The 23,224-nt window shown below is 42.1% G+C and overlaps 1 protein-coding gene across 1 annotated transcript; it reads right to left on the reverse strand.

Moving 5' to 3' along the window:
• Window positions 1-254: 254 nt before the first annotated feature.
• On the reverse strand, window positions 255-23,129 carry CEP57 (centrosomal protein 57). The gene is made up of 11 exons (XM_036383011.2): window positions 23,023-23,129; window positions 17,589-17,745; window positions 14,457-14,636; window positions 14,014-14,135; window positions 12,993-13,109; window positions 8,488-8,565; window positions 7,242-7,346; window positions 7,008-7,085; window positions 6,422-6,660; window positions 2,873-3,017; window positions 255-1,487 (listed from the first exon to the last, which is right to left on the reverse strand). The coding sequence occupies exons 1-11, from the start codon at window positions 23,062-23,064 to the stop codon at window positions 1,251-1,253; spliced, it is 1,500 nt and encodes a 499-aa protein (XP_036238904.1). The 5' UTR covers window positions 23,065-23,129; the 3' UTR covers window positions 255-1,250.
• Window positions 23,130-23,224: the final 95 nt, after the last annotated feature.

The raw sequence follows: 23,224 nt of genomic DNA on the forward strand, positions 1-23,224 counted from the left end.
AAGGAGACAAGCTGGGTGGATCCCCTACAGGCAACAAACTCAACTCCCTTCTGCCTGTGTTGACCCTGCAGAGTTTCCTGCCTGCTCAGCTACAGGCAAGGGTGGACTACTCTGACTCTAACCTTGCCTGCAGCTCTCATTCATCACCCTGACCAGGGAGAAGTCACCTTGCCATAAAAAGCCCACTGGCTGTGGCCCAGTGCTGCAGCAAACACCCAGCTAATATAGAGGAAGTGCAGCTTTCCCACAAGTCATTCAACAGGCAAGCTGGCTTTATTATTTTTCAACTGTATATACAGGTAATCTGGGTCTTCTATACATTCTATTAACAGGAAATTCTTTACATTATTAACATAATAAATAACATTTAATCAGCTGTGCAAGTCAGAGCACAAACTTAATTGCACTACTACCAAAGTTGATAGCTCATCAAAGCACATACTTAAGTTAAAAGCAAGATGCCAGGACCAAATGGCACAATTGAGGCACTTGCAGTTTAAAACACTGGTGTGGTTTCTCTCCCTCCTTTACCACCCAAAGCTGTCAGCTAGAGACAGGGTATTACCCCCTACCCTACAGCAATTTCCTAAGGCAGGATTTCTGTAGAAAATTTTCACTTGATCATTAAGCAATGTAATTCATAAGCTACTTTACTTTGCTCCTTTTCTAAGCCCTCAAACATTCATTCCCACTGATGCTGACTAATGCAATGTAGCAGATCAAGAACCAGGGATGCCTTTTGAAGAGAGCCCCACAGAACACCTCTGAAGGGGTTTACCTGTTCTCCCTCAGACACTCCCAGAGATGGAGCCATTGCAGCTGCACACAGAACAGAACTGACAAAAGCCCTCAACACCCAGGACTGCAGCACTAGTTTCACACGAGATGCATCCCAAGAGGCCTCCCCAATCAACAGCAGGAAATGGCATTGGCACATCATACACACACACCAACCCACGTACATGTGGGGTGCTTGGTGTGCTGGAACAAAAACAGAAGGACTACTGGAACCATAACATAGGGAACTGGGGGAACCCTACTGTTAAGATTCACTGGCCACGTACCTTGAAAATAGAATGTGATTTAAGCTAGACCATAATATATACAATCAAATGCAGGGATGGAGAGCCAAGAGCCTGTAAGCCTATATTTCAAAAGTGTGCTTAGCATACAGTAGTCTCTTCCACACAGCAAGAAAGGCAGAATGTAAGTTTGGCCAGGATGCTTCAAGAACATCTCCTGCAGAAGAGTCAGTAGTCCCAGCTGACATCATCTTTCTGTAGAGAAGTCTGTATGGTCTGCATGTCTCTCAGCAACTGAAGATTTTTCCGACTCTTTTCTCCGGGCTTCACTTTGATGGGACCTGCATTCTTTCCTTTTGTGGTTACTGTAGTTGTTACTTTAACCTCACTGACTGGGAACCTGCTGTCTTTTATTTGTTTAGCAGAAGTCTTTCTGGACTTGCATTCTCTCTTAAGTCTCTCTAGCTGAAAGAGAAACCCAAAGAAAAACATTAAGAAGTGATCTTGTTTCAGTTTTATGTTCAGCAATTCTTCCAATCAGCTGAAATATCCCACCACTTATCTCACCGAGGTAAGCAAATGGCTGTTTCCAAGTCACACTGAACAATAAATACTTTATTTTCCTTACAAAGCATTGTTATATTTGCATCCTTAGAGCTGTGTTTAGATTACAGTGATGTACCTCCTCTCTAAAAACTGAGACATTTGTTATGGGGGAACATGGCCATCAGGAATGTAACATAAAAAGATGCAGATGGAGAAAATTGATTTATCACTGTTACCATCCAGTGATTAGAAAAGAAAGCAAGGGTTTTTTACATACATACTAGTAATTTTAATAGCTAGTCACTGTCAGAGATGTAGCTTTGAAAGAATACCAGAGCTCTGCTGGGGTGAAAAGGTGGTATCCACACACAGCTCTCTAACATCACAGCATGTGAGTCAGTCTCAGTACTGCCCAGCAAAGACTGAATGGGGAACTGGACAGTCTGAGCTTCAGACACATTCATACACCCAAACCACAACACAGGTAGCTTCTGTAGCTCCCTCTCTGCAGGTGGTGGTGCTCCCTCCTTCTATCTGACAGCATGCAACAATTTTTCTAAACCCCAGCTCCTAAAACTTTTGCCAACAGCACATGTAGTATCATTACTGCTGAGAACTACATACAGCACATCTGCTTCTCTGCAGCAGTTCCTCTGAAGATCATAAGAATCAAAAGTGAGTAATGTGTCTAACAGCAAGCATTTCACAGGTCCATTCTGGATGTCAGGTCTCAGCATGTGTTTTGTGTATAAGTTACATCAGGAGAGGGTAAATAGTGGTTTGTATGAACTGAACCAGATTAAATACATGGAGTTAAGCTCTTTGGAAGAAATTCACTAAAATTAATGAAGACAAAAAAACAGGGAATCAGTATTTTTTTATAGCTTTGAATGAAAAGGCTACACTATCCAAAACATTCTGAAAGTTATAAAATAGGCAAAACAGGTATTTTGAGTCTTAAAAGATGCAAATCAAAATATAAATAGGTCATTTACTCCAAGTAAAGGAAAACTGTTCAGCAGTGTTCAAGAGACAAGAGCAGTGTAAAATGCAATGTGAGAACAGATGCAAAAGCCCTGTCCAGGACAGGGTGAAGAATGTGCACAAGGGTGACAGAAAAGATGTTTTTGCAAAAATACTGGGATGGATGGAGGTATGCAGACTAACTTTGGCACATCAAATGTAGAATTAACTCTAGTTATTTCTGCTTTATGCAATTGCTGCTAGATTAGGATATAACATAAAAAATGCCTGCTTAAGTCAGCAACTCTACATAAGTATGATCACAGGCAAAAGAAACTCACCTGCAAACGATGCTTCCGAACTTTGCTGATTTGGTCTGCCTTTGCTTCCATCCTTTCCACTAGTGCATCAAGCTCCCTCTCCAGCTCTTCCCTCACTGTAGCACTTGGGGCCTCCAGGATGAGCTTTGACAGCTGCTGGTGATCACTAGCACACAATTCAGACAGAACAAGGCTTGCATCAGTTTCCATTGGCTTCTATATCTTGTACCCAGTTCAGAAATAACACTTCTAGGAAACCATAGCACCAGCAGCCAGACATGTTCAGCACACCATAACAAACCAGTAAGAACAGTTTTGCTGGTTTGCAGCATTATTATAGTAGCACATCGTAGTGACAGGCTGCTGCAACACTGACTCTCAATAACTTAAGTAGCTTCCAACTACAAGATGCATATTCAAAATGACCAAATACCCACTTGAGAGCTTGATCTCAGCACTCACTCAGTTAATATTTTGTGTATTTGTACCTACTGCAGCTGTGCAGTACAGTAACAATTCACGTTCTGTTAACCAGGACAAGCAAAACACCCAGCACAGCTATCCTCTAATGGACTATTTGTCCAGATCCTGCTCTTGGCTAGGATAGAGTTTTCATTTTTAGTAGCTGTTACATTGCTGCATTTTGGATTCAGTACAAAAATAATGTTGACAACACTGATGTTTTCATTGTTGCTCAGCAGTACTTACCCTAAGCCAAGGGCTTTTCAGTGTCTCCTGCTATGCCAGGGAAGCTGAGACAGAGATATCTGGGATAGCTGATTCAAACTGGCCAAAGGGATATTCCATACCACAGAACATCATGCCCAGTATTATAAACCAGGGGGAGTTAGCCACAAGGGGACAATTGCTGCTGGGGATGAGCATCGGTCAGCAGGTGGTGAACAACTATGCATCACATGATTTTTTACCTTTGATTTTATCTCTCTCCCTTTTTCATTACATTTTACTTTATTTCAGTTACTAACCTGTCCTTGTTTCAGCCCATGGGTTTTTCCTTTTCCTAATTTCCCTCCCCATCCCACCAGAGCAGAGGGGCAGGAAAGCAGCTGCATGGTGCTTAGCCACCAGCCAGGGTTAAACCAAGACAGTATTTTCTGGCACCCAACATGGCCCATGAGGGGTGAATGACAGATCTGACCAGAGTGTGTGAAGACAAATCTTTTCTAGGCACCGTTCCATTGGTTTAGTAGTGGCAGGTCGCAACGCCGGTTCATGGTGCCACGGAATCCCTGGCCATGACATTCCCAGGGGAACGCGTGCCCTCCGCGCGCCGCGGGAGCCACCTCCTGGGGGATCCGTGTAACTACACCTTGCTCCTTCCCCGCTCGGCAGCCAAGCCAATGACAGCAGCCTTGGAGAACCCGCGGTATCCCGCGGGAGCTCAAACCAGCGTGGTCCCAGGGCTAGGATCAGCATGGTGCTGAAGGGGGTTCGGATCAGGGCAGCATTTGTGTCTGGGGGCAGTGAGCGAGCAGCCGTGTGGGACTGAGTTCTGGTCAAACCACGACAGAGAAAGCTACCTTCTACACTAAAGACAGGATAGTGAGGGTACACACCTCAGGGAATCCCGAGTTTCTCCTCTGGGACCACAGGGAGAACATCAAGTGGGATGGAAAACCTATGCCTCAACCCTAGAGGGACAGGTATGTGAAATGCAGGAAAAAACAAGCACAAATAGGAATTCTTCCAGGGAAGTTGCTGCTTAAGTCTTCAGTGGGCAGCTCCCCAGACAGAGTGGCAGGGCTGATGTTATTCCTGATCCTATGGAAAGGAATTCTAATTCTTTTTTACAGGAAATGGAGAATCCTAGGACCAGTATTAGAGGAGCCCTGTCTCCAGCCAGGTGCAGGAGAGGGACAACCAGATGTACTGGACTGTGTGGCTCAGATGGCCTGGGCACATCAGCCCCACGGGAGCACAAGGCTTTAGCAGACCCTGGTGCAGTGTACCCTAATGCCATCAAGCTGTACAGAGGCAGAACCCACTTGTATTTCTGGAGTGACAGGGACATCCCAACAGCTGATGGTCTTGGAGACTGAAACCAGCCTGACAAAATGACTGGCAAAAACACCCCATTGTGACTGGCCCAGAGGCTCTGTGCACCCTTGGCAGACACTGTCTTGGGCTGGGGCATTTTAAGGACTCAAAAGGGTACTGGTGGGCTCTCCACATAGCTGCCTTGGAGACAAAGGAAATGAAGCATCTGTGTACCCTGCCTTGTCTCTGAGAGGACCCTTCTGACGTGGTGCTGCTGAAGAAGAAGAGGTGATAGAATGAAAGAACAAGAGGTGATAGAATGATTTGGGTTGGAAGGGACTTTAAAAATCATTGAGTTCCAAACTCCTTAGCATAGGCAGGGCCATTTTCAACTGGCTGCCCAGAGCCTCATCCAACCTGACCTTTATGTTTCCAAGAATGGGCATCCACACCTTCCCTGGACAATCTGTTCCAGTGCCTCACCATCCTCACAGTAAAGAATTTCTTCCTAATATCTAATCTAGGTCTGCCCTCTTTCAATTTAAAGCCATTACCCCTCAGGCAAACACTATACACCCTAGTAAAAAGTCCCTCTCCCCAGCTCTCTTGTGGCCTCCTCTGAGTCCTGAAAGGCCCCCAGTGAGGTCTCTCTGGAGCCTTCTCTTCTCCAGGCTGAACAAGCCCAGCTCTCAGCCTGTCTTCAAAGGAGAGTTGCTCTCTGATTGTCAGCCCTCTGATTGTCTTTGTTGGCCTCCTCTGGACTCACTCAAGCAGGCCCACATCCTTCTTGTGTTGGGGGTTCCAGAGCTGGACACAGCACTGCAGGTGGGGTCTCAGCAGAGCAGAGCAGAGGGGCAGATTCCCCTCCCTGGCCCTGCTGCCCACGCTGCTTTGGATGCAGCCCAGGACACGTGTGGCTCTCTGGGCTGGGAGTGCCCATGGCTGGGCCATGTCCAGCCTCTCAGCCACTAGCATTCCCAACTCACTTCAGCCATTAGCTACCCACCCACCACCTTTTCCTGCCCTGACAGACTGTTATGACAGCTGAGTCCAAAGTCATGGACTACGTTAACTCAAAGGACTAGTAATGGGATAGTCCATAGACTATAGAATAATATCTGGGTGTACCTACATCAAAAGGCTGGAAAGGTGATGGTGGTTAACTGGGGCATACTGGAAAGTGTGGGGCTTGGGCAGGATGTAACTGGTACAGTGTAAGGAGTGAATACTGCCCATCCCAACACAGGAGAAGGCTGGGTGTGGGGGGTGTGAGTGGCAGCAGGATCCTGTGCTGGCTGGCTCCACACCACAACAGTCCACTGCACTGGGGCTGTGACCACTGAAATCAATACTGCTGCACATAAGCACAGGGCTGGTGTTCAAACTGTTTAGCAGAGACTCTAACTGAAAGGACAATTGACAGCCTCTGCAGCCAGCAAGACAAACATTACATTCTAGAGATTTCCTAAGCTAAGAACTTTCTCAGGCAAAACCTTCCAAGTTCAAAGCAACAAGGCAAAAATATGAAACATCTGCATTTGTAATCTGCAGAAAAAAGTATGCCAGACTCACAAACTCATCTGTCCAAATTCATCTTGTAAAGTCAGCAACACTTCTGAGAGCTCTTCCTGAGATGAGGACGAGTCCATTGTCAGGGATGGCCTACTTTTGCAGGCAGGATGACCAGTGCTGGTGGGTTTGGCTGGAGTATCGTTCACCACATGTCTGTTACACAAAGCTTTGCTGTGATGTTTCATCAGGTGCAGCACATGCTGCACATTGGCAGTAACCGAATGACTGGGACTGGTAGACTGAAAGGAAAAGAGATTTCTTTTAAATGGGATTATCAAGAACTTGATCATACTGGAGAGCATTCAAAAGCAGTGCCACTTTGGTTTTGCTGACAAGAATGTAATTTTTGTTTGAATTAGTATGCACTAACAAGAACATCTTGTCAAGCAGCATAGTGCAGGCCTATTTTTGGAAATACCAGCACAGCTAGTTGTCAATATCCAACAAGTATTTCAGAGACAATCTGTATGAAAAGTGTCAAAGAAAATTAAGTGATCTGACCACTGGGTGTCAGAAGTGCACCAACCCAAAGTCCCTTGAGGAGCTGCAGCTACTGGGCTCTAAGCTTTGGAATTAATCAGCTCACCTTCCCAGCCACAAAGGGTACATCACCCAGACACAACCTGTAATGGGGCTGCACAGTGGAATGTCTGACAGAGCATTTCTGGAAAGAAAGAAGAGACAAGTATTTAGCAAAAATTATAATACCAAACACCCTTTCCCTTTACTTTGTAGTAAAAGAGGCAACCTGCTCCCTCATCACATGCACACAACCTTATTTACCTCCTCAGTAATTGCCCTTCTCCTCACCACATCTTACCTTCTCTGGCTGCTTAGCTTTTTTCCTGGGTTGTCTTACTTTTGGAGAAAGCAGTGGTGATGCTGCTTGAATCAGTAGTCTGTTGGTTTCCAAGCCTGTCTGAAGCTACAAGTGAGGGAATAAGGGGAGTTACTGAAAATATATTAATAAATAATCAGAGACAGTGCAAGCAGAGAACCGCAAGAATTTTTGAAACATAGGCTCTCCAGAAGCAAAGGTTGCAAATTTTTAGGGTATTTTTGCAGTCAAAGGCCAACTTAAACATTAAATACTTCCTCTGTTAGCACTACTCATCAGTAATCCTAGTAAATTAGAGAATTAGCCTTAGTCCATTAGTCCCATGCAGGCAAGTGCCAAAACATCAGCTGTGCTTTACACTTGGCAAGGAATTGGGGAGCTCAAGCCACCCAACCGTGATCAATTGATCCCATGACGTACAGTTACCAGGCAACTACTCCTTCTGTTCTATTAAATTTGACAGTAAAAAAACCTCCACACAAACAAACAAAAAAAGACAATAAACAAACTAACCACCAAATCAGCTGCTGAAAGAGTTAAGGTTAGAACTTCCTGTCGACAGTGAGAATCCTAACACGCTTTGCTGTTCAAGAGGCAGATACTGCATGGATACCTTAGAAATCGTGCCCTGAAGAAGCATTCACAGCACAGTTGTTCATTATTAATTTGAGGTACCCCTTTCCCCATCACACCAAACTTATGGCAAAGGTTAATGTTAGAGCCTGACACATTACCTCCATAATTCTCCAGCATACAATGAAAGCTTAAGGAACAGCACACTTTCAGGTTAGAAGACCACTCATCATCCTTAAGGTCTTATAATCAAGAGTATGTTGCCTCTTTTTTTGCTTCCCTGTACAGCATTTTAATTACAATTATGAACAAGGGGGCCCATTTGTTGACTTTAATATTTTGAAAAGTCGCCATGCATACTCAATTATGGATTAGTCTGAATTTCTACTCCTCTTCTCCAACTTTTAGTAAAGAAGTCAAAGTTGCAGTGCACATGTGATGATAGGTTTCCAAAAAGCTCGAAAAACTTCAGAACAGTTAGTACCTCAGGCAGAAGGAAAAACAAAAAAAGAAGAAAAGAAGACTAAAACCAGGATTTCACAATTCTGTGAGGCATATGGGGGGCACTTTCAGTAAGCTTAGCTGAAAAGTTGATAAAAAGGAAAAGAGCTAATTACAGTGCATACCAGTACAAAAGAAATTTCCTGTTGGTTACCTCAGCTGCTTTTTCCTGAACAAGCTTCCTTGCATGTTCTTCCTCATAAAGCTTCTGTTCCAGCTCTTTCATTTTTTTCTAGGCAAAGTTAAATCAAAATAATAGTGTTACTAATGAAACAATTATTTTTTCTTCCTGAAGCCTACAATATTAAGAGCTTGCACAAAACCGTGAGTTCATCTTACAACTAAAGGATAAATGGAGACTTGAGCATTAGAATGATTGCTGATGCTTTGCCAGTACAGGCATAAATACAGCAGTCAAAAGCTTATGCTTATCATTTAAATTGATTTTTCCTATTCTTACTTTCACAATGGGTATCTGACCTTAGGTCACAGCCAAACACACACAGCAATACACAAGGCCCTTTCTCTTCAATTGTAAAAACACCCTAGGACAGTAGGTTACTTTGTGTACATGATCCTCCAAGATTCTGTACTACAAAAGAGCTAACAAAGACATGTCATTATAAGGCAAGAGAAGACTTGCTTTATTTAGACCACTAATGGTATTCTTGCTAAAATCTGTAACTTACACTCTTACAAGAAAAGAATTTTTGAACATCTAGCCACCTTCCTAATAAAGAAGAGGGAGGAAAGGTTGTATGATGCCCCTGAGATACCTTTAAATACAACTGAAGTAAATTCATATTTTTATTACAAAAGCTTTAAGGCCTCTTTTGAAACTCATTTTCAAAGGAAAAGGTTAACAGGGAAAGCACACATCTCTTTGTAAACCTCCAACAAGATGAAAACATTGTTTAAACAAGATACACTGAAATTCCCAATGTGAAAGTTATCAAATAACTTTCTGGCTTTATACAGCAGTGAAAAACAACCCGGAGCTCCAGTCCCCAAAACAATTTCTCTTCTCTTCCTCCAAAGACTGATAATTCACACAGCCACTAGTCAAACTTAAGGCAGAAAAGCATGCTACAGAGTGACAGCTGTGTTTGCACACTTGTTTGTTTATAAACCCACTACATAGAGGTACTAAATATTTCAGTTCTGCTTTACTTAAGCATTAACTGCAAGAATAATGTAATGAGCTGTTATACAAAGGTGTTAAAAGGCAAAAGCCTGGATAAACATTGAGGACAAAGGCACTATATATAGGAACCAACTTTTTCTTTTGAATGAAAGAATCATTCTGATGAATTTTTTTCATTCAAAACAAAGGTATTCCAGGTAACTTAAAATCATCTTCTGCCCTTTACAATTATTGGCACAACTCTTTGTATCTATGTGGTCAGTCTCAAAGACCTTTTATTAACCTCTTAAGTCTGACATAATTTTTAGTATGAAAATACTAAGGAAAATATTCTGTTTAAACTAAAGATTGACAGCTCAAACTACACAGCAAGAATGTATCTTACTATATCATCCATGACAGACAGGGTCAGAAATTATACATCCAACTTAGATTCCCTAAATATTTTTTTTCTTGTTTATAGCAGAAGGTAGTATGCAGATTACTGGACTGTCACTAAGAGAGAGGCCACAGAGGCAAGCAAACAGCCCCTGCCCAGCAGTGCTGCCCATCATGTAAGACAGCACTGCAAGGGGGCAGCAAGCAGGCTGCAGGTCAGCACTGGGCTGCCTGAACATCCACTCAATCACCAGGAGCCACTGTAAAAAACTTTATTGACAAAATAGAAATAAAATATTTCAATGTCTATTTTTGACCTGTTTTCTAACAGAAAATGAATTTCATGCAACCATCTACCCAGAGAATGCCAGAATCACAGGGTGGTTGAGGTTGAAAGGGACCTTTAAAGGTCACTTAAGTCCAAGGGACACTTTCCACTAAACCAGGTAGTTGCTCAGAGCCTTCTCCAAACTCATCTTGAATGTTTCCAGGAACAGGGCATCTGCCACCTCTGCAGACAATCTGTTCCAGTGTTTTGCCCAGTCCACAGAATTGGGGGAGTGTGGTTTTAATCTCACTGTCAGCATTAAGATCAATTACTATAAACTACAGTTGTTGAAAATGTCGTCCACACACACATTCAAATTCTGGTCCTAAACAAGACCACAGCCCAAACTGGACTTTTAGGGAACATTTCTTACTCTATCTCCAGACACAGACATGTTCAGATCTTCTCAGTCAACTGTCCAGAGAGTGCACTGCAGGACTACAGTTGAACTAAAGATGCCTCAAAAGCATTTCCAGGGTAAGTACTCCACATAAAAAGCAATCTCAGCATTTCTTTCTCACAGCCACTACTGACATTAGCAAATTACTTGAAGACAATACTTATAGGGCCAGGTAGTGTCTCTGGGGAGATTAAATGTTCTCAGTAAGACCCCCACAGAACCTGTGCTCTGGCAGTGTCTGAACAGAGGCAGGATACATCTCTGCTCACTCAGGAGCCATCACCTCACCACTTTCCATCCATTTCAGTACACCATGTATGAAACAGTCTCTTATTTATTGCTTCAAATTCAACTTGAAAATGTTCCTACAATCTTGCCACAACTACAGCAAAGATCAAGGAGGGAACAGATGCAACACTTCTGACTAGAGAGTGCAGCCACTCCTTGAAGATATTCAGCTAATACTTATCACATAGATGCTCACATACAAACATAGCCTATAACTAGAAACAGGCAGACCTGACAACCAGAAAATGGCTCATAACTACATAATGAAGACAAGAAAAATGAATTCACATCACAGCTTAATCCATATTTATTTTAGGTCCTGGAATTGCTTCAAAATTGTGTGAATTTAGCACTCAAATCCTCTAAACCATATTTAATTGTGGCAGCTACTAATTCCTAAAGATAAAGAATCAAAGACCTCTGGTTTGATCCAGAAAAGAACACAAAAAGAACCATAAGGCGGAAATTATTTTCACTAGCCAAGCACAAAAAGACAAACAACCCAGTCTCACCAAACTTCAGCTACTACCAGTCAAAAACTTAGGAAAAGCCTTTCAGAGGGAATGCCAGCTACTGAACATGTTGTTTCAACTCTAACCCTGGAGGAAATCACTGCTACTTTCAGAGTACAAGACCCAGGAGACTCCTATTTCTCTTTGCAACTGTTTGGCCTAAGTAAACAATGCAATTGCACTCTACAACTGCAGCTCACCACAACAGGGTGTCAAGACCTTAAAAAGCTTGTTGCAGCTGCTTTGGCTCAGGGACTTCCAAGAAGAGTTGCAGCATCTAAATGTCCTGCAGCAAGCCAAGCAGCTACAGATTTACTACTAAATGTCTTCTTATGTACTTCTGGAGAAACACCATCTATTTTACCACCTGAGGTACAGGCTGGTGTACAAGGTGGGAAGCCCATGATTTTGACAGAATCCAGAACCGCCATCCTCAATATTACAATCTGATCATGAGGTATCTGGTCCTTTTTGGGAGAACAGGGGAGAAATTTGCAGAAGGAAGCCTCTCCCTGGTTAAGCTCTCTGTAGTTTCCAGGCTTGGGAGATTTGTGGTCTCTCTTACAGCAGGAGAAAGAGGTATGTGGATGAGCATCAGAGGCCAACACCACAGAAGGTGCAAAGAGATGTATGGGGTTTGTGTGGTAGCTATGGGGCTACAGGGGTGGCTTCTCTGAGGAGCTGCCAGAAACCCCCCATGCCAACAGAACCAATGCCAACAGAGCCAATGCCAGCTGGCTCCAAGACAGACCCAACACTAGCCAAGGCTGAGCCCAACAGCAATGGCAGTAGCACCTCTGGGATTACAGACAGGGAGGGGGGAAAAAACCTGTGGGGAACTGCTGCCAGAAGCAAGGAGTGAGAATGTTTGAAAGCAGAATCCTTGCAGACCCTAAGGTCCACAAGGGAGGGGGAGAAGGTACTCCAGGTGCCAGAGCAGAGATTCCCCTGCAGCCCATGGTGAGACTGAGTTTTATTTCTCACCATAAAATTAGAAAAATTATAAAAATTCAAGGGTGAACCCACCACAACACAATCACAGTCACATTGAGTTTGTAGAAGCTACTGATTCAAACAGAGTCCTGAAAAGGCAGACTGACTCAAATCCACAGGGAGTCCCCCAGTGCTAGAGGCCTTGCAACATGAGACCACAGAAGTCTGCACACAAAATAACTAGTAATAATTGTGTTTCTTAAGAAGGAGGGCAAAGAGGAAAAAATCCCATCAAATTCATACAAGTCAGGGTGAATCTCGATAATAACAGGAAATAACTACTATTCAGTAGCATGGAAAGCAAGTCAAGATCTTGAATGGCTGCAATCTTACAATGCCTAGGCAACAACTAAGCACAAAAGAGGAACACCAAAAGACTCTTAAGGCATAATTAAACTCCAACTCTTGCAATGCAGTGCCCCAAAGCCTACCTGAACATGTACACTTGCAGCAATAACTTCAAGTTTCCACAACCCCTCAGTTTAAAATAAAGTTTAGTTGCTGTCTTACTCTAAAGCACTAAGTTTTGCTCAGCTCTGCTATTGCCATAAGCTATGAAGTACAGATTACAATAAACAAGATAAATAAGATACAGTATTCAAGACAAATGCCAGACCTCTGCTGTGGACTGCATTGTAGTTAGTCTGCTGTACTCTTTTTCCAGTATATCCAGCTTTTCCAATTTAGACTGAACATGCGATTGGTCAAGAAGCCGATCTCTCTCCAAGGAGCCCTTGAAGGGAGAAGTGAAAAGAAAAACAATTATAAGCACAAGAAAACAAGACCATCTATAGCAAGCATCTTTGTAACAACTTTGTGTCTGGAGCACGAAGGAGATCCATAAACAGTCCAAAGGAACTACTAATTCCTCCGTGCAATTTTAGATGGTGCCACAACCAGGGAACAAACTGCACCACTGGTCCACCACTGTTGGGGAGCCAGACATTTAACCACATCTGAGAGAGGATTCTGCAGTCTCTCCTTCCTCCCAGCTCAAAATATTAAAAAAATTTATGCAGAAATTAGAAATAGCTTTCCTGATTTTTTTTTCCTTCTATTTAACAGACTGAAATAGAATAGCCACAGAGACCAGTGAGCAGATAGCTCTAGGTGACCCATATGCCTATAAAACAAAATTCAAGTTCATTTTAGATATAGGCAAAATCATAATCACTTATGATTGGGAATGATTGGGTGATGATGGGAAATAGAAATTTTACTGCTATTTCTACAGAATCAGTCCTTCAGGCCCAGTTTAACAAGAGTAGCACTAGTAAAGAAATCCCCAAAGGCCTGAAGACTGTAAACACAAAAGGGAGGTTATTTCCCAGTGGCACACAGGTATAACACTGGAGGATAAGGGTGAGCTACTGCAGTATGCCAATCATGCAGAAGCAAACAATTCATATTAATGCCAGAGCCTGCTATTGCCTTAGAAACAGGTGCACAAAGAAAATACCAGGGTCATGAGAAGACTGGGAAATTTAAGTAGGGAAGCTATCCATACCTAAGAATATGAAGGCCAGCTGAAGTAGACACCTACACTTAAAGGTATAAAAATTACAGTAACTATGAAAAATCATGACATAATTAATTGACTTTTATGATTTAACCCCGAGATAGTTTTGGGAACACACCTGTTTCTCCAAGAGATGCGACTTCTCATTTTCTGCATGCTGGATCATTTGTCTCATGTAGTCCAGCTGTTTCTCTAGAAGTCTGCATCGAGACTCAGCAGCTGCCAGCTGAGAAGTCAGTTCTGAAGATAACAGAAGGCAGAAAGTAGAAATCATGCATTGCTTGTTTCTGGGATTTTTTTTTTTTGTGGCTGTTTTCAGGACAGTTTCAAAACAAACAAGAAAAGGACCATCTAAGAAACTTACATATTATGCTGAATGAACTTTTGTATAAAAACCCCTAAAATTAAGAATGCCTTAAAATTCTCTTTCTTTGTAACTCCCCAAGTCACCCCATTAAAAGATGCTGAACAAAGTAAATTAAAATTGATTTCTGCATTTATAGGAATAAAGCTTCATCCACATCAATATTCTATAGTAGCTATATACACTTTGCAAACAACCTTGATTTTTCTTTGACACTTCAGTCTTGTCCCGTTCTTTGTGTTGCATTTGTTCACTCAGCATTTTTTTAAAGTTTGCTGTTTCCCTGCTGAGGTGTTTTACATTCTCCTCTGCCTCAAACCGTTCCAACTCCAGTTGATGAATTTTTTCCTGGAGATTCTTCAGAGCAGAAAATATTGCTGCAATTGAACAAATACCTTTTGTTAGATACCATTAAATCATTACTTCAATACAACATTAAACTTGAAATGTTATTATAAAAGCATGTTATGTAAGAAGGTCAGAGTGTTCGTTACCAGCATCCAAGAGTCCTTCCAGGAATTAGGACCTATTTCCCTTTAAACCATAACTGATTCTAAAGCTAGTCTCAAACAAATAGATGCCAGTAGTGCACACCCTTCACCTGACACATTTGGGAAAGATACAACTATTTCCCAGAACAAGGCATATAAATATTGTGTCAACTGAGAACAAACAGAGTATCCTCTGACCCTTTATCAAAAGGAAGTGAAAAGTCACAAGTAGATAGTGAAAACAGCAGCAATTCTCCATATTAATATTATTCCTACCACAACAAATACACAAACAGTGTTCCCATGAATGGCCACAGCATTATAAAGGTTAACAATGAGAAGAGCTATAAAAGTGCTTATAAATAAGCAGACTTCTTTTTAAATTCTGGGTTTTGTGTTCCCCTCCTCCATCTACAAACATACATCTCCTTAGTGCTGAACCATTTTGCCTTTCTGCTGCACTCCCAGCTTTAGCAGTCAGTAAACAAAGCCTTTCTATGTTCTTCACCGCAAAAGGAAAAGCAGCTGTAATAGAACACACATCACCTTGCAATTAGACCATCTGCTGGTAATCTGATGTATTACCTGTCTCTTAGCTGGGCTGTTTAATTCTGTGAAGGGAACCATAACCATAAGCCCTTTCCCCTATACAGTGCTGCTGAAGTTAAACATAAGAACATGTGTAGACACAGCTCAAATAGCAGACTAATCTGCAAGGTCACATTAGCCCACTCCTTTGTGCTTAAATCCACTCCAGAGAAAGAATGTACCTGTAATATAGCATGCTTGAGCACTTAAAGAGTTGGGACTGCATATTGGTTTGTCCATCAGATAACACAAAAAAAAATTAAAAATATGATCAAATCTTGAAGTGAGTAACAGCACATGAGAGTATCACATCAATGCAAGCCTGTTAAGTACATAAGAAGTAGCAGGAGCAGTCACAGTTAAGGGGAAGTTATTGATAATTTGGCCCTATTTGTAATATCAGAATCACCAATTACACCCTCTTCTGTATTTACTGTTCCTAGGATTCACTTGAAATGGGCATAGCTGAAACAATGAACAGGTTTGTTACTATTATTGTTAAAGGCTACATTTAAATCTCACAATAATGACTAACAAAACACAGCAATGAAGCAACTCAAGCAGTGAATAGATAAAGGTGAAACCCGACAGGCCAAATATTATTCAGTCACATTGGAGTATTAAAGCCACCTGTGCATGCTGACACACATATACAACACAAAGACATTAAACCCAAAATAAACAGAATTTACTATACTCAATTTCAGGATTTTTCAATAAGATTTATTTAATATGGGGAATGGGAGGAGCAATAAGGACCTTCAAGAACAACCAAATCAATTTTGTCATTTGAAATTAATTCCCACATCCCTAAATTTACTAAAATATACACTGCAGAACATTTCTGCATTTTTAAAAGCTATGCAAAAAGAGAAACATACTGGATCATCCATGTGTTGGATTACATTTTCAGTACATACATTCACTTGCACTTCATTTAAACGCTTTTTGAAAATAAAATTGCTAGTTTCTAAAAGGGGATATAATTTATCCGATTGTCTTCTACCACCCATTCTTATTTCAGAGTAGGCAGAGTCACTGTTAGAAAAAAATTGCCAAGTGAAAACTTGGAAGTCAAACCTTTATTGTTAATGCAACATGCAGCACTCTACAAAAATACACCTGCATCAGTAATTCATAAGGAAGCTCTTTCCTGCACATCCAATTTTTCATCTGTAAAGATTGTTTTAGTTTTGTGTCAACAGCACTCTCAAAACTGATGGCCTTGAGAGTACACTCTGCATTTTAAATACTGCTGCAAGAACTGAGATTTCATCTTTAAGGTCATTAACACACAAGTCTCTAGTAACTCAGACATGAATTGTGTTATTGGAACAGATACTTGAGGCTATCATCCTGATTTTTTACTTAGTTTTGGGTAATATTAGGATTCATCCTAAGCATTTCTCACTTTTCTTCATAAGAAAAAAATATCAAGCAGTGCATACCTTTAAGCCTCCATAACACTCCAGTCTTACAGGGAGCATTTCTGCAATGACCCTGAGCCAAACAGCTCTTCAAAGGATCAGTCCTGCTCTGTCTCCCAACTCTTCATGATGCACCCTGCATGTACCCCAAGGGAGCTCTGGAGTAAGTCTCACTACATGACAAGCTCATTCACTAAAACAACAGAAAACTAACCAAGAACAGTTTTTTTTGTTCATGCCCAGCATGGGAAAGGAGGGAGAAGGAATTGCCTAGAAACAAGAAGAATAAATGGGAGTAAAATTACCTCTATTTTGGTGTTGTGAGCACCAGTTCAGCACTTTGCTGAAGCTTTCTCTGTATCTTTTACATCTTCACTGATAAGATAAATACTCACAACACATCCTTCATCCATGACAAGCCTTCCACTTTTAACAGGACCAAACCTCTTCCTTTGCTCCAAGTCATTGTGGGGACTTAATCTCCTTATTTCTAACTCAGCTAGGAACTCAAGAAAGGAAAAGTTGAAGGAGAGGAAGACTGAAGAAGGGACAAAAGATCTGAGTAGTTCATGAATTTGTACTGACAGACAATCTTACAAATCTCTACTACCAAAGAGGAGAGTATTTCTCCATTTGTAAGATGACCTTTATCATCGGGTGCTCTTTGGAAAGAGAAGTGCCAAGGACCTACAAAACAGGTGACCTGGACATCATTGGGAATTGATAAAAGGATAAAAAGACTGCAACCTTCATAGGTGTGGAAGACAGAGTATTGTACCACAATTTGGAAACAAGTAGGAAAACAACTTTGCAGAACTATTACCTCTGCTGTGGCTTTCAGGATATGGAACTACTGGTTTCCACGAGGAACGCTGCAAATCTGAATTAATAAATGGCTTGTGCTTTGGATATTCTATAAAGGAAGCTGAAGAGAGTCCATCCGTGGCTGATGCAGAGTTCTGAGTGTTACGCAGATCATCCTGAAAACAAAATAAAGCTGTTATTCAGCACATTTGTTTCTTTGTCACGACAACAAAAATAAAGAAAAGTGTCACTACAGGACATGAAACAACATGACACAAACTCGCTGCTCTTTCCAAAGTAAAGAAAGGGACCTTTATTTTTCTGACTCCAACATTTATAGATTTCCAAAAGTGACAGTGGATTGGAGGCTGAAAGTGGCACCTCTCCAATGACACTGGACAAACCAACAGTCCATCAAATTTCTCCTCCTCCATAAAAGGATGCAAAACAATAAGTTATTTACAGAAAGTGTGTGAGAAAGTTCGTTACAAGATGTAAACATCAGAGGGCTTAGAAAATCTTAAAAAATCAGGGTGACAAGTAAGATTCTATCAGATGATGTGTAGAAGGACTGCTACAGGAGACTCATTTCTCAAAAGCTGTACTTCCTTTTTTATAGCCTTAGGATGTGTCATTTTACATCTAACTCCCCCTCCACTAAAAACAGTATCAAACAGAAGAGTGTCTTTCCCATATTAGTTTCTGATTTACCCTTTTTTTTCCATTTACTTGTACTGTCTACTACTTATTAGGAGAAGGCAACCCACAATCAGTTGGAAAACAACCATCTTCTTAATTACTGGTTACATTTACTGCACAAGATACTGCACAAGATACTGCACTAAGGTGGCCAAACCTGATAAGGCACACCCAGGAGCGTGGTCCTGCACCCCTGATGTAACACAAGGGCTCACTGACTGCACATGGGGCACAGGACACTCTGCAGCTGGGAAGGTGAGCTCAGATGTCCCAATCCAACTCCACTCACTTCTATCCATTCTCCTTATCTTTCCATTAGTAGCTGGAACTTCACAAGACACATCCAGATGACTTTATGCTACAGCTGATTGGGGGTAAGAGCACAGGAAAACCAGCAGATCACAGCCAGGATCTAAGCAGTAATAGACTCTTAAATCAGCTTCAGACTGTTCTGAAAAATGTGGCTATAGAGATGAAGGATTTCCCAGCAGTCTGCACCAATTTTGCAAACACCTGCTGTGCTTTGGATGTTGCAACAACCTGAAAGGACCACCTAGCTGGGAAGATGCCCTTCTAAATAGGAGACATAGCAGAATTGTGTGTTTATGGTTTTAGCTCAAAAACTGCTTACCTGGCCTAAGCTTTCCAATCTGTATGTACAAATTAAACAAAATGCTTATTTTTAACTTCTCTCAACTGCACCCATCACTAAACATTTCAGTGATAGAATTGGAAAGCACCCTAAGAGAGGTGGGCTGCAGGCAGATGTAAAGCTCCTACAGCTTCCCTGTTCATGAGTAAGTAAAAAAGGAGGAGCAATTGCAGATCTTGGCAGGGTGTTTTTATGCTTTTGCATACCAATCATTAGGAGCATATAATGACCGAAATTAAAATACAGAAAGTATTAGGTATCTCTAGCAAATTACACAAATGCATTACAAGGAGCCAAATATGGGAGAAAAATTAAGAAAAATTTAAAGTTATTTAAAGCCCATACACAGCTGATTTCCTCTTAGAAACACAGTGATTCATTGTGAGCAAGAAAACTAGGATCCTAACTACTCTGTGTGTATCAATTGGTATTTCTAAGCACAGTTTTACAACTGCTTTGCAGTTTGTGTTTATAACATTTTCCTACACAACATAATGGCTTTTCTCAAAATAACTGCATTTGCACATGCATTTTCTACCACAGAAAGCAAACTGAAACACTAACCCCTAATTAAGAATATTTTAATAAAACTATTTTTACAGGTGTTTTATGCATAAACACACTGTTTCACACTCAGCAGCCTCACAAGTCTAACCAGAGCACATGAATCCATCTGATCAAAAGCCTGTTAGGTGCTAACATCAAAAATGCCATCAGCATTACAGGATATGGCATTGATGAGCACAGAATACTAAGACCAAATGATGGAGTAAAAATGAACCAAGCAAAACACAGCACTTCTGCAGCAGGCAGTACAGGAACAGCAGCAACATAAGCCTCAGCAACCCAAACAGCAACTATCGATTCAAATATCAATATCCTGTCTGCTATTGATTCAAACCAAAGGTGCCCCATCAAACAGTCAAAACAAAAAGGGGAATCAGCTTGAAGCCAAAGTAGGGCTGACAGCATCACAATCCTTCTAGATGTCACTATCATCTTTTATGTCTTTACAGGTAAACTCTTGTCTGAGAATTAGATGTAACTGCATAAAAACACCAAAATAGAGGATTTCTTCTGTTTGTTTTTGCTGCCATTAGTAACATCTCTCTAGCTAACAGCAGACTAGCTGACAGAAAAAGCTGGAGTACTCAAAGCCCTGGAGCACCAAAGTCACACAAAGCAAAGCAAATTGAGGCTTTTGACTATTATATGTCTTCTAAATTCCACCTGGATGCAGGCAATAGGCACTAATTTGAACAGTCAGTAATAGTAACTCATAATAGTAATTTGAATAGCGTAGTAGTCGGTACAGATATCTGCTTCAAATAGCTACTCAAAAAATTTGTGCTGAATATCATCTGTTACATAGGCAATCATTCTTTTTTCAGTCTAAACAATAATTTGCTACCACATATATTTTTTCTTACCTATTTTTAAGCAAAAGAGTGGCTTATTTTCAGTTTCATAAATAGTGACTTTAAATAATTTGACTGAATACTTTGGGAAAGTTTATGAAACAGCATCAAGGAATTTCCCTTCACAAAGCTCAAACATCACAGTGATTCTCTGCTCTTCTCCCCTATCTCTCAAGTCATTAACAATCATTTAATTGTTCCTGCTCTTGCAAAGTCTCACAGGGAGCATCATGCTCTGATGCCCAGGAAAATTGTTAAAAATAAAAATAAAACAATAAAACAGGAAACCCTATATATTTGTTCTGAATCCCAGCTAGGTCATGTTTGCTAAGGACATCTCCTCTCTTTCAGGGCACTCCTCATAGTCTTTTTAATCCACACTAAAGCCTCAGAGTAGTAAATGAAGAAGCTTAACAGTCCCACAAGGAGCCAAGTGCACCCTGTTACATAACAGTGAGCTGAGTGTGTTTTATCTGCACAGGTCAGAGAACACGGCCCTCCAAAACTCATGGCTTTCACCACTGCATATCAGCTGCCTACTCACGCAGAAAGAAGGGAATATTGAAAACACAGACCAGAGATAACACATCACCAGCACAGGGACCTCCCGAAGCTCTCACAGGCTAAACACAGTGGGGGGGAAATAAAAGACACAAACTCGTACAGAAAGTTTTTAAAACAGGGATTGAATTAGAATGGTTGCTATTACAAGTTCTCATCTGGGTGCTCACAGCCAAACAACAAAGAGAAAAAAAGATTAATACCTGGTAATGCTTTAAGTGACACACAGTGGTCTTTGCACATGGTTTAAAAAAAAAACAACAAAAAAACCATAAAGCCAGGAAAATTATGTAGGGAATGCGAAAAAATAGCCCAAAATAATGAGATATTGAATGCAGTGATTATGAAACATCTGAGTACCCAGTTACTCAAATTTTCATAGTAATTTTGGAGGGATGGTCTCAATTAGCAGCCTACCATCCCTCATTACTGTGGTACTAAGAAAGTGGGGAAGGAAGGACAAGGAAGGACAGCCCTTATCACCCACAGGCCAAATTAAGTGCTGGCTGTGCCTCCCTGATATAGACTGAGTCAGGAGCATTTTACATTTCAATAATATCTCTAGTTAAAAGCAGACATAAAAAAAGTTAACTTAGTTAAGCAACTACATCAAATGGGGAGGAAAAAATGTCTGCCATAGAGTGCCAGACATACTAAAAGCAACTACTTTCAAAGTTCAGAAAAATAAAAAGTTAGGGCTTGTTTCTTTTTTTGAACACATACAGAAAATCTACAGTGGGCAACTTTTGCCCCAAAAAGTTTTTTTTTTTTTGCTAACTAAATTGATTAAACAGCCTATATTTACCTACTGAAGACTAAAACGAGTCTTCTGACATAGTTTTCCAGGCATGCTAGAAACAAGAGCAGAAATAAGGGTTCTCAAATTTCTCCTGCTGGCCCAGGTGTAAGTATGGGAGCACAGTGCAGGGCAGGAGTCACACAGGAGAGAACCCCACGATGGGTGCTCAGCACCCAGCCAGTGAGACCCCAACCCATGAATCCCCCCCACAAGAGTGACCTCGCACTCCCTGCAGCCCATCCCACTGCAGCCTCTTCCCCATCTCTGCTCCTCCAAAGCACGTGTAAGACACAGTTTCTCATGCAAAAAAAAAAACCAAAACGAGGAAAAGCAACTAAAACCACAACTTATTCCAGAAAGCTGCAAACATCACGCCAAAACTTCAAGCAAGAACCCCAGCTGGGAATGTGTTTGAGGTGCCAACCTGGTGGGCATTGGGAGCATTCCATGAGCCAAGCGCAGGCTCCCTCCCCGTGTCACCTGCCACCAGCCGAGCCACGTGTCCCGCTGCTCCTCCACACCCAGCGCCCTGGGAGCAACGCGGGCACGGGAATTCTGCTCCCACATGGCGTGCACGTGGGTGGTTACCTGTCCCGGCCCGCCAGGTGCTCCCGCACACGCCTAAGGGCACAGGGCGCCGACTAAAGCTAAAGCTCGGCTTAAGGCAGCGCTTCCAGGCAGCAGAGGAACACCCAGAGGCGCAGGCACCGCCAGCTCTGCCCCGGGAGCTCCGGGCTGGCCCGGCACGGCACGGCACGGACAGGGCCGGGCTGGGCCCGCCCGCAGCTCGTGTCCAAAGCCACCACCAAAGCCAGGGCATGCCTGGGGACAAACCAAAGCCAGCATTTTATTCCCATTCCCTTACAAACATGATCTCCAGACACCGGTACGGGGACAGCAAGATACACAATAGCAGAGCCTCTTTCTTTCCGTCGCTTTAGAAAACACGTATGAATGCACCATAGGTTTACACGCACATATACATACATATACGCATGTGTATACACACACAGACATGCATACGTATACACACACATAAATATATACACACACAGATACGTACATACGCACATATAAACACATATATACACGTGTAGATGCGCGCACACACACACATGTATGTGTATATATATATATATATATACATATACATATATATATATATATATATGCACATCATTTAACAGACAAGCCAGCTTCCACAGCCTGTACGGCCCCCGGCACGCAAGCCGCCGGTCCCGCACGACCCGGCCACCACCCCTCGGATCTCACAAGCCGCCCGCCCCTCCTGCTCCTCACCGCGGGGACGCCCTGCGAGCCTCACCGTGAGCAGATAGCCGCCCCTAGCTGCCGCCATGTCGGCCATAAGGGACCCCGCTCAGCCCATGTCACTTTAAGGCTCGGCACCCGCGCGGCGGCTCGCTGGCTCGCTTGACTGCTATCCCAGCCTGCCAATGAGAAGGGAGGAGCGGGTATAAGGCCCGCCCCGTCTTCCTCTCAGAATTGATTGACACGGCAATTGTCCA

The sequence above is a fragment of the Molothrus ater genome, chromosome 2 (genome assembly GCF_012460135.2).
Source record: "Molothrus ater isolate BHLD 08-10-18 breed brown headed cowbird chromosome 2, BPBGC_Mater_1.1, whole genome shotgun sequence".
Classification (NCBI taxonomy): domain Eukaryota; kingdom Metazoa; phylum Chordata; class Aves; order Passeriformes; family Icteridae; genus Molothrus; species Molothrus ater.

Coding starts and splice junctions, on each gene's coding strand:
- CEP57 (XM_036383011.2), bottom strand. CDS start 23,064: ATGGCCGACATGGCGGCAGCTAGGGGCGGCTATCTGCTCACG. Junction 17,746..23,022: donor GGGGCGGCTATCTGCTCACG/GTGAGGCTCGCA, acceptor TTTTGTTTTCAG/GATGATCTGCGTAACACTCA. Junction 1,488..2,872: donor TTCGGAAGCATCGTTTGCAG/GTGAGTTTCTTT, acceptor TTTCTCTTTCAG/CTAGAGAGACTTAAGAGAGA.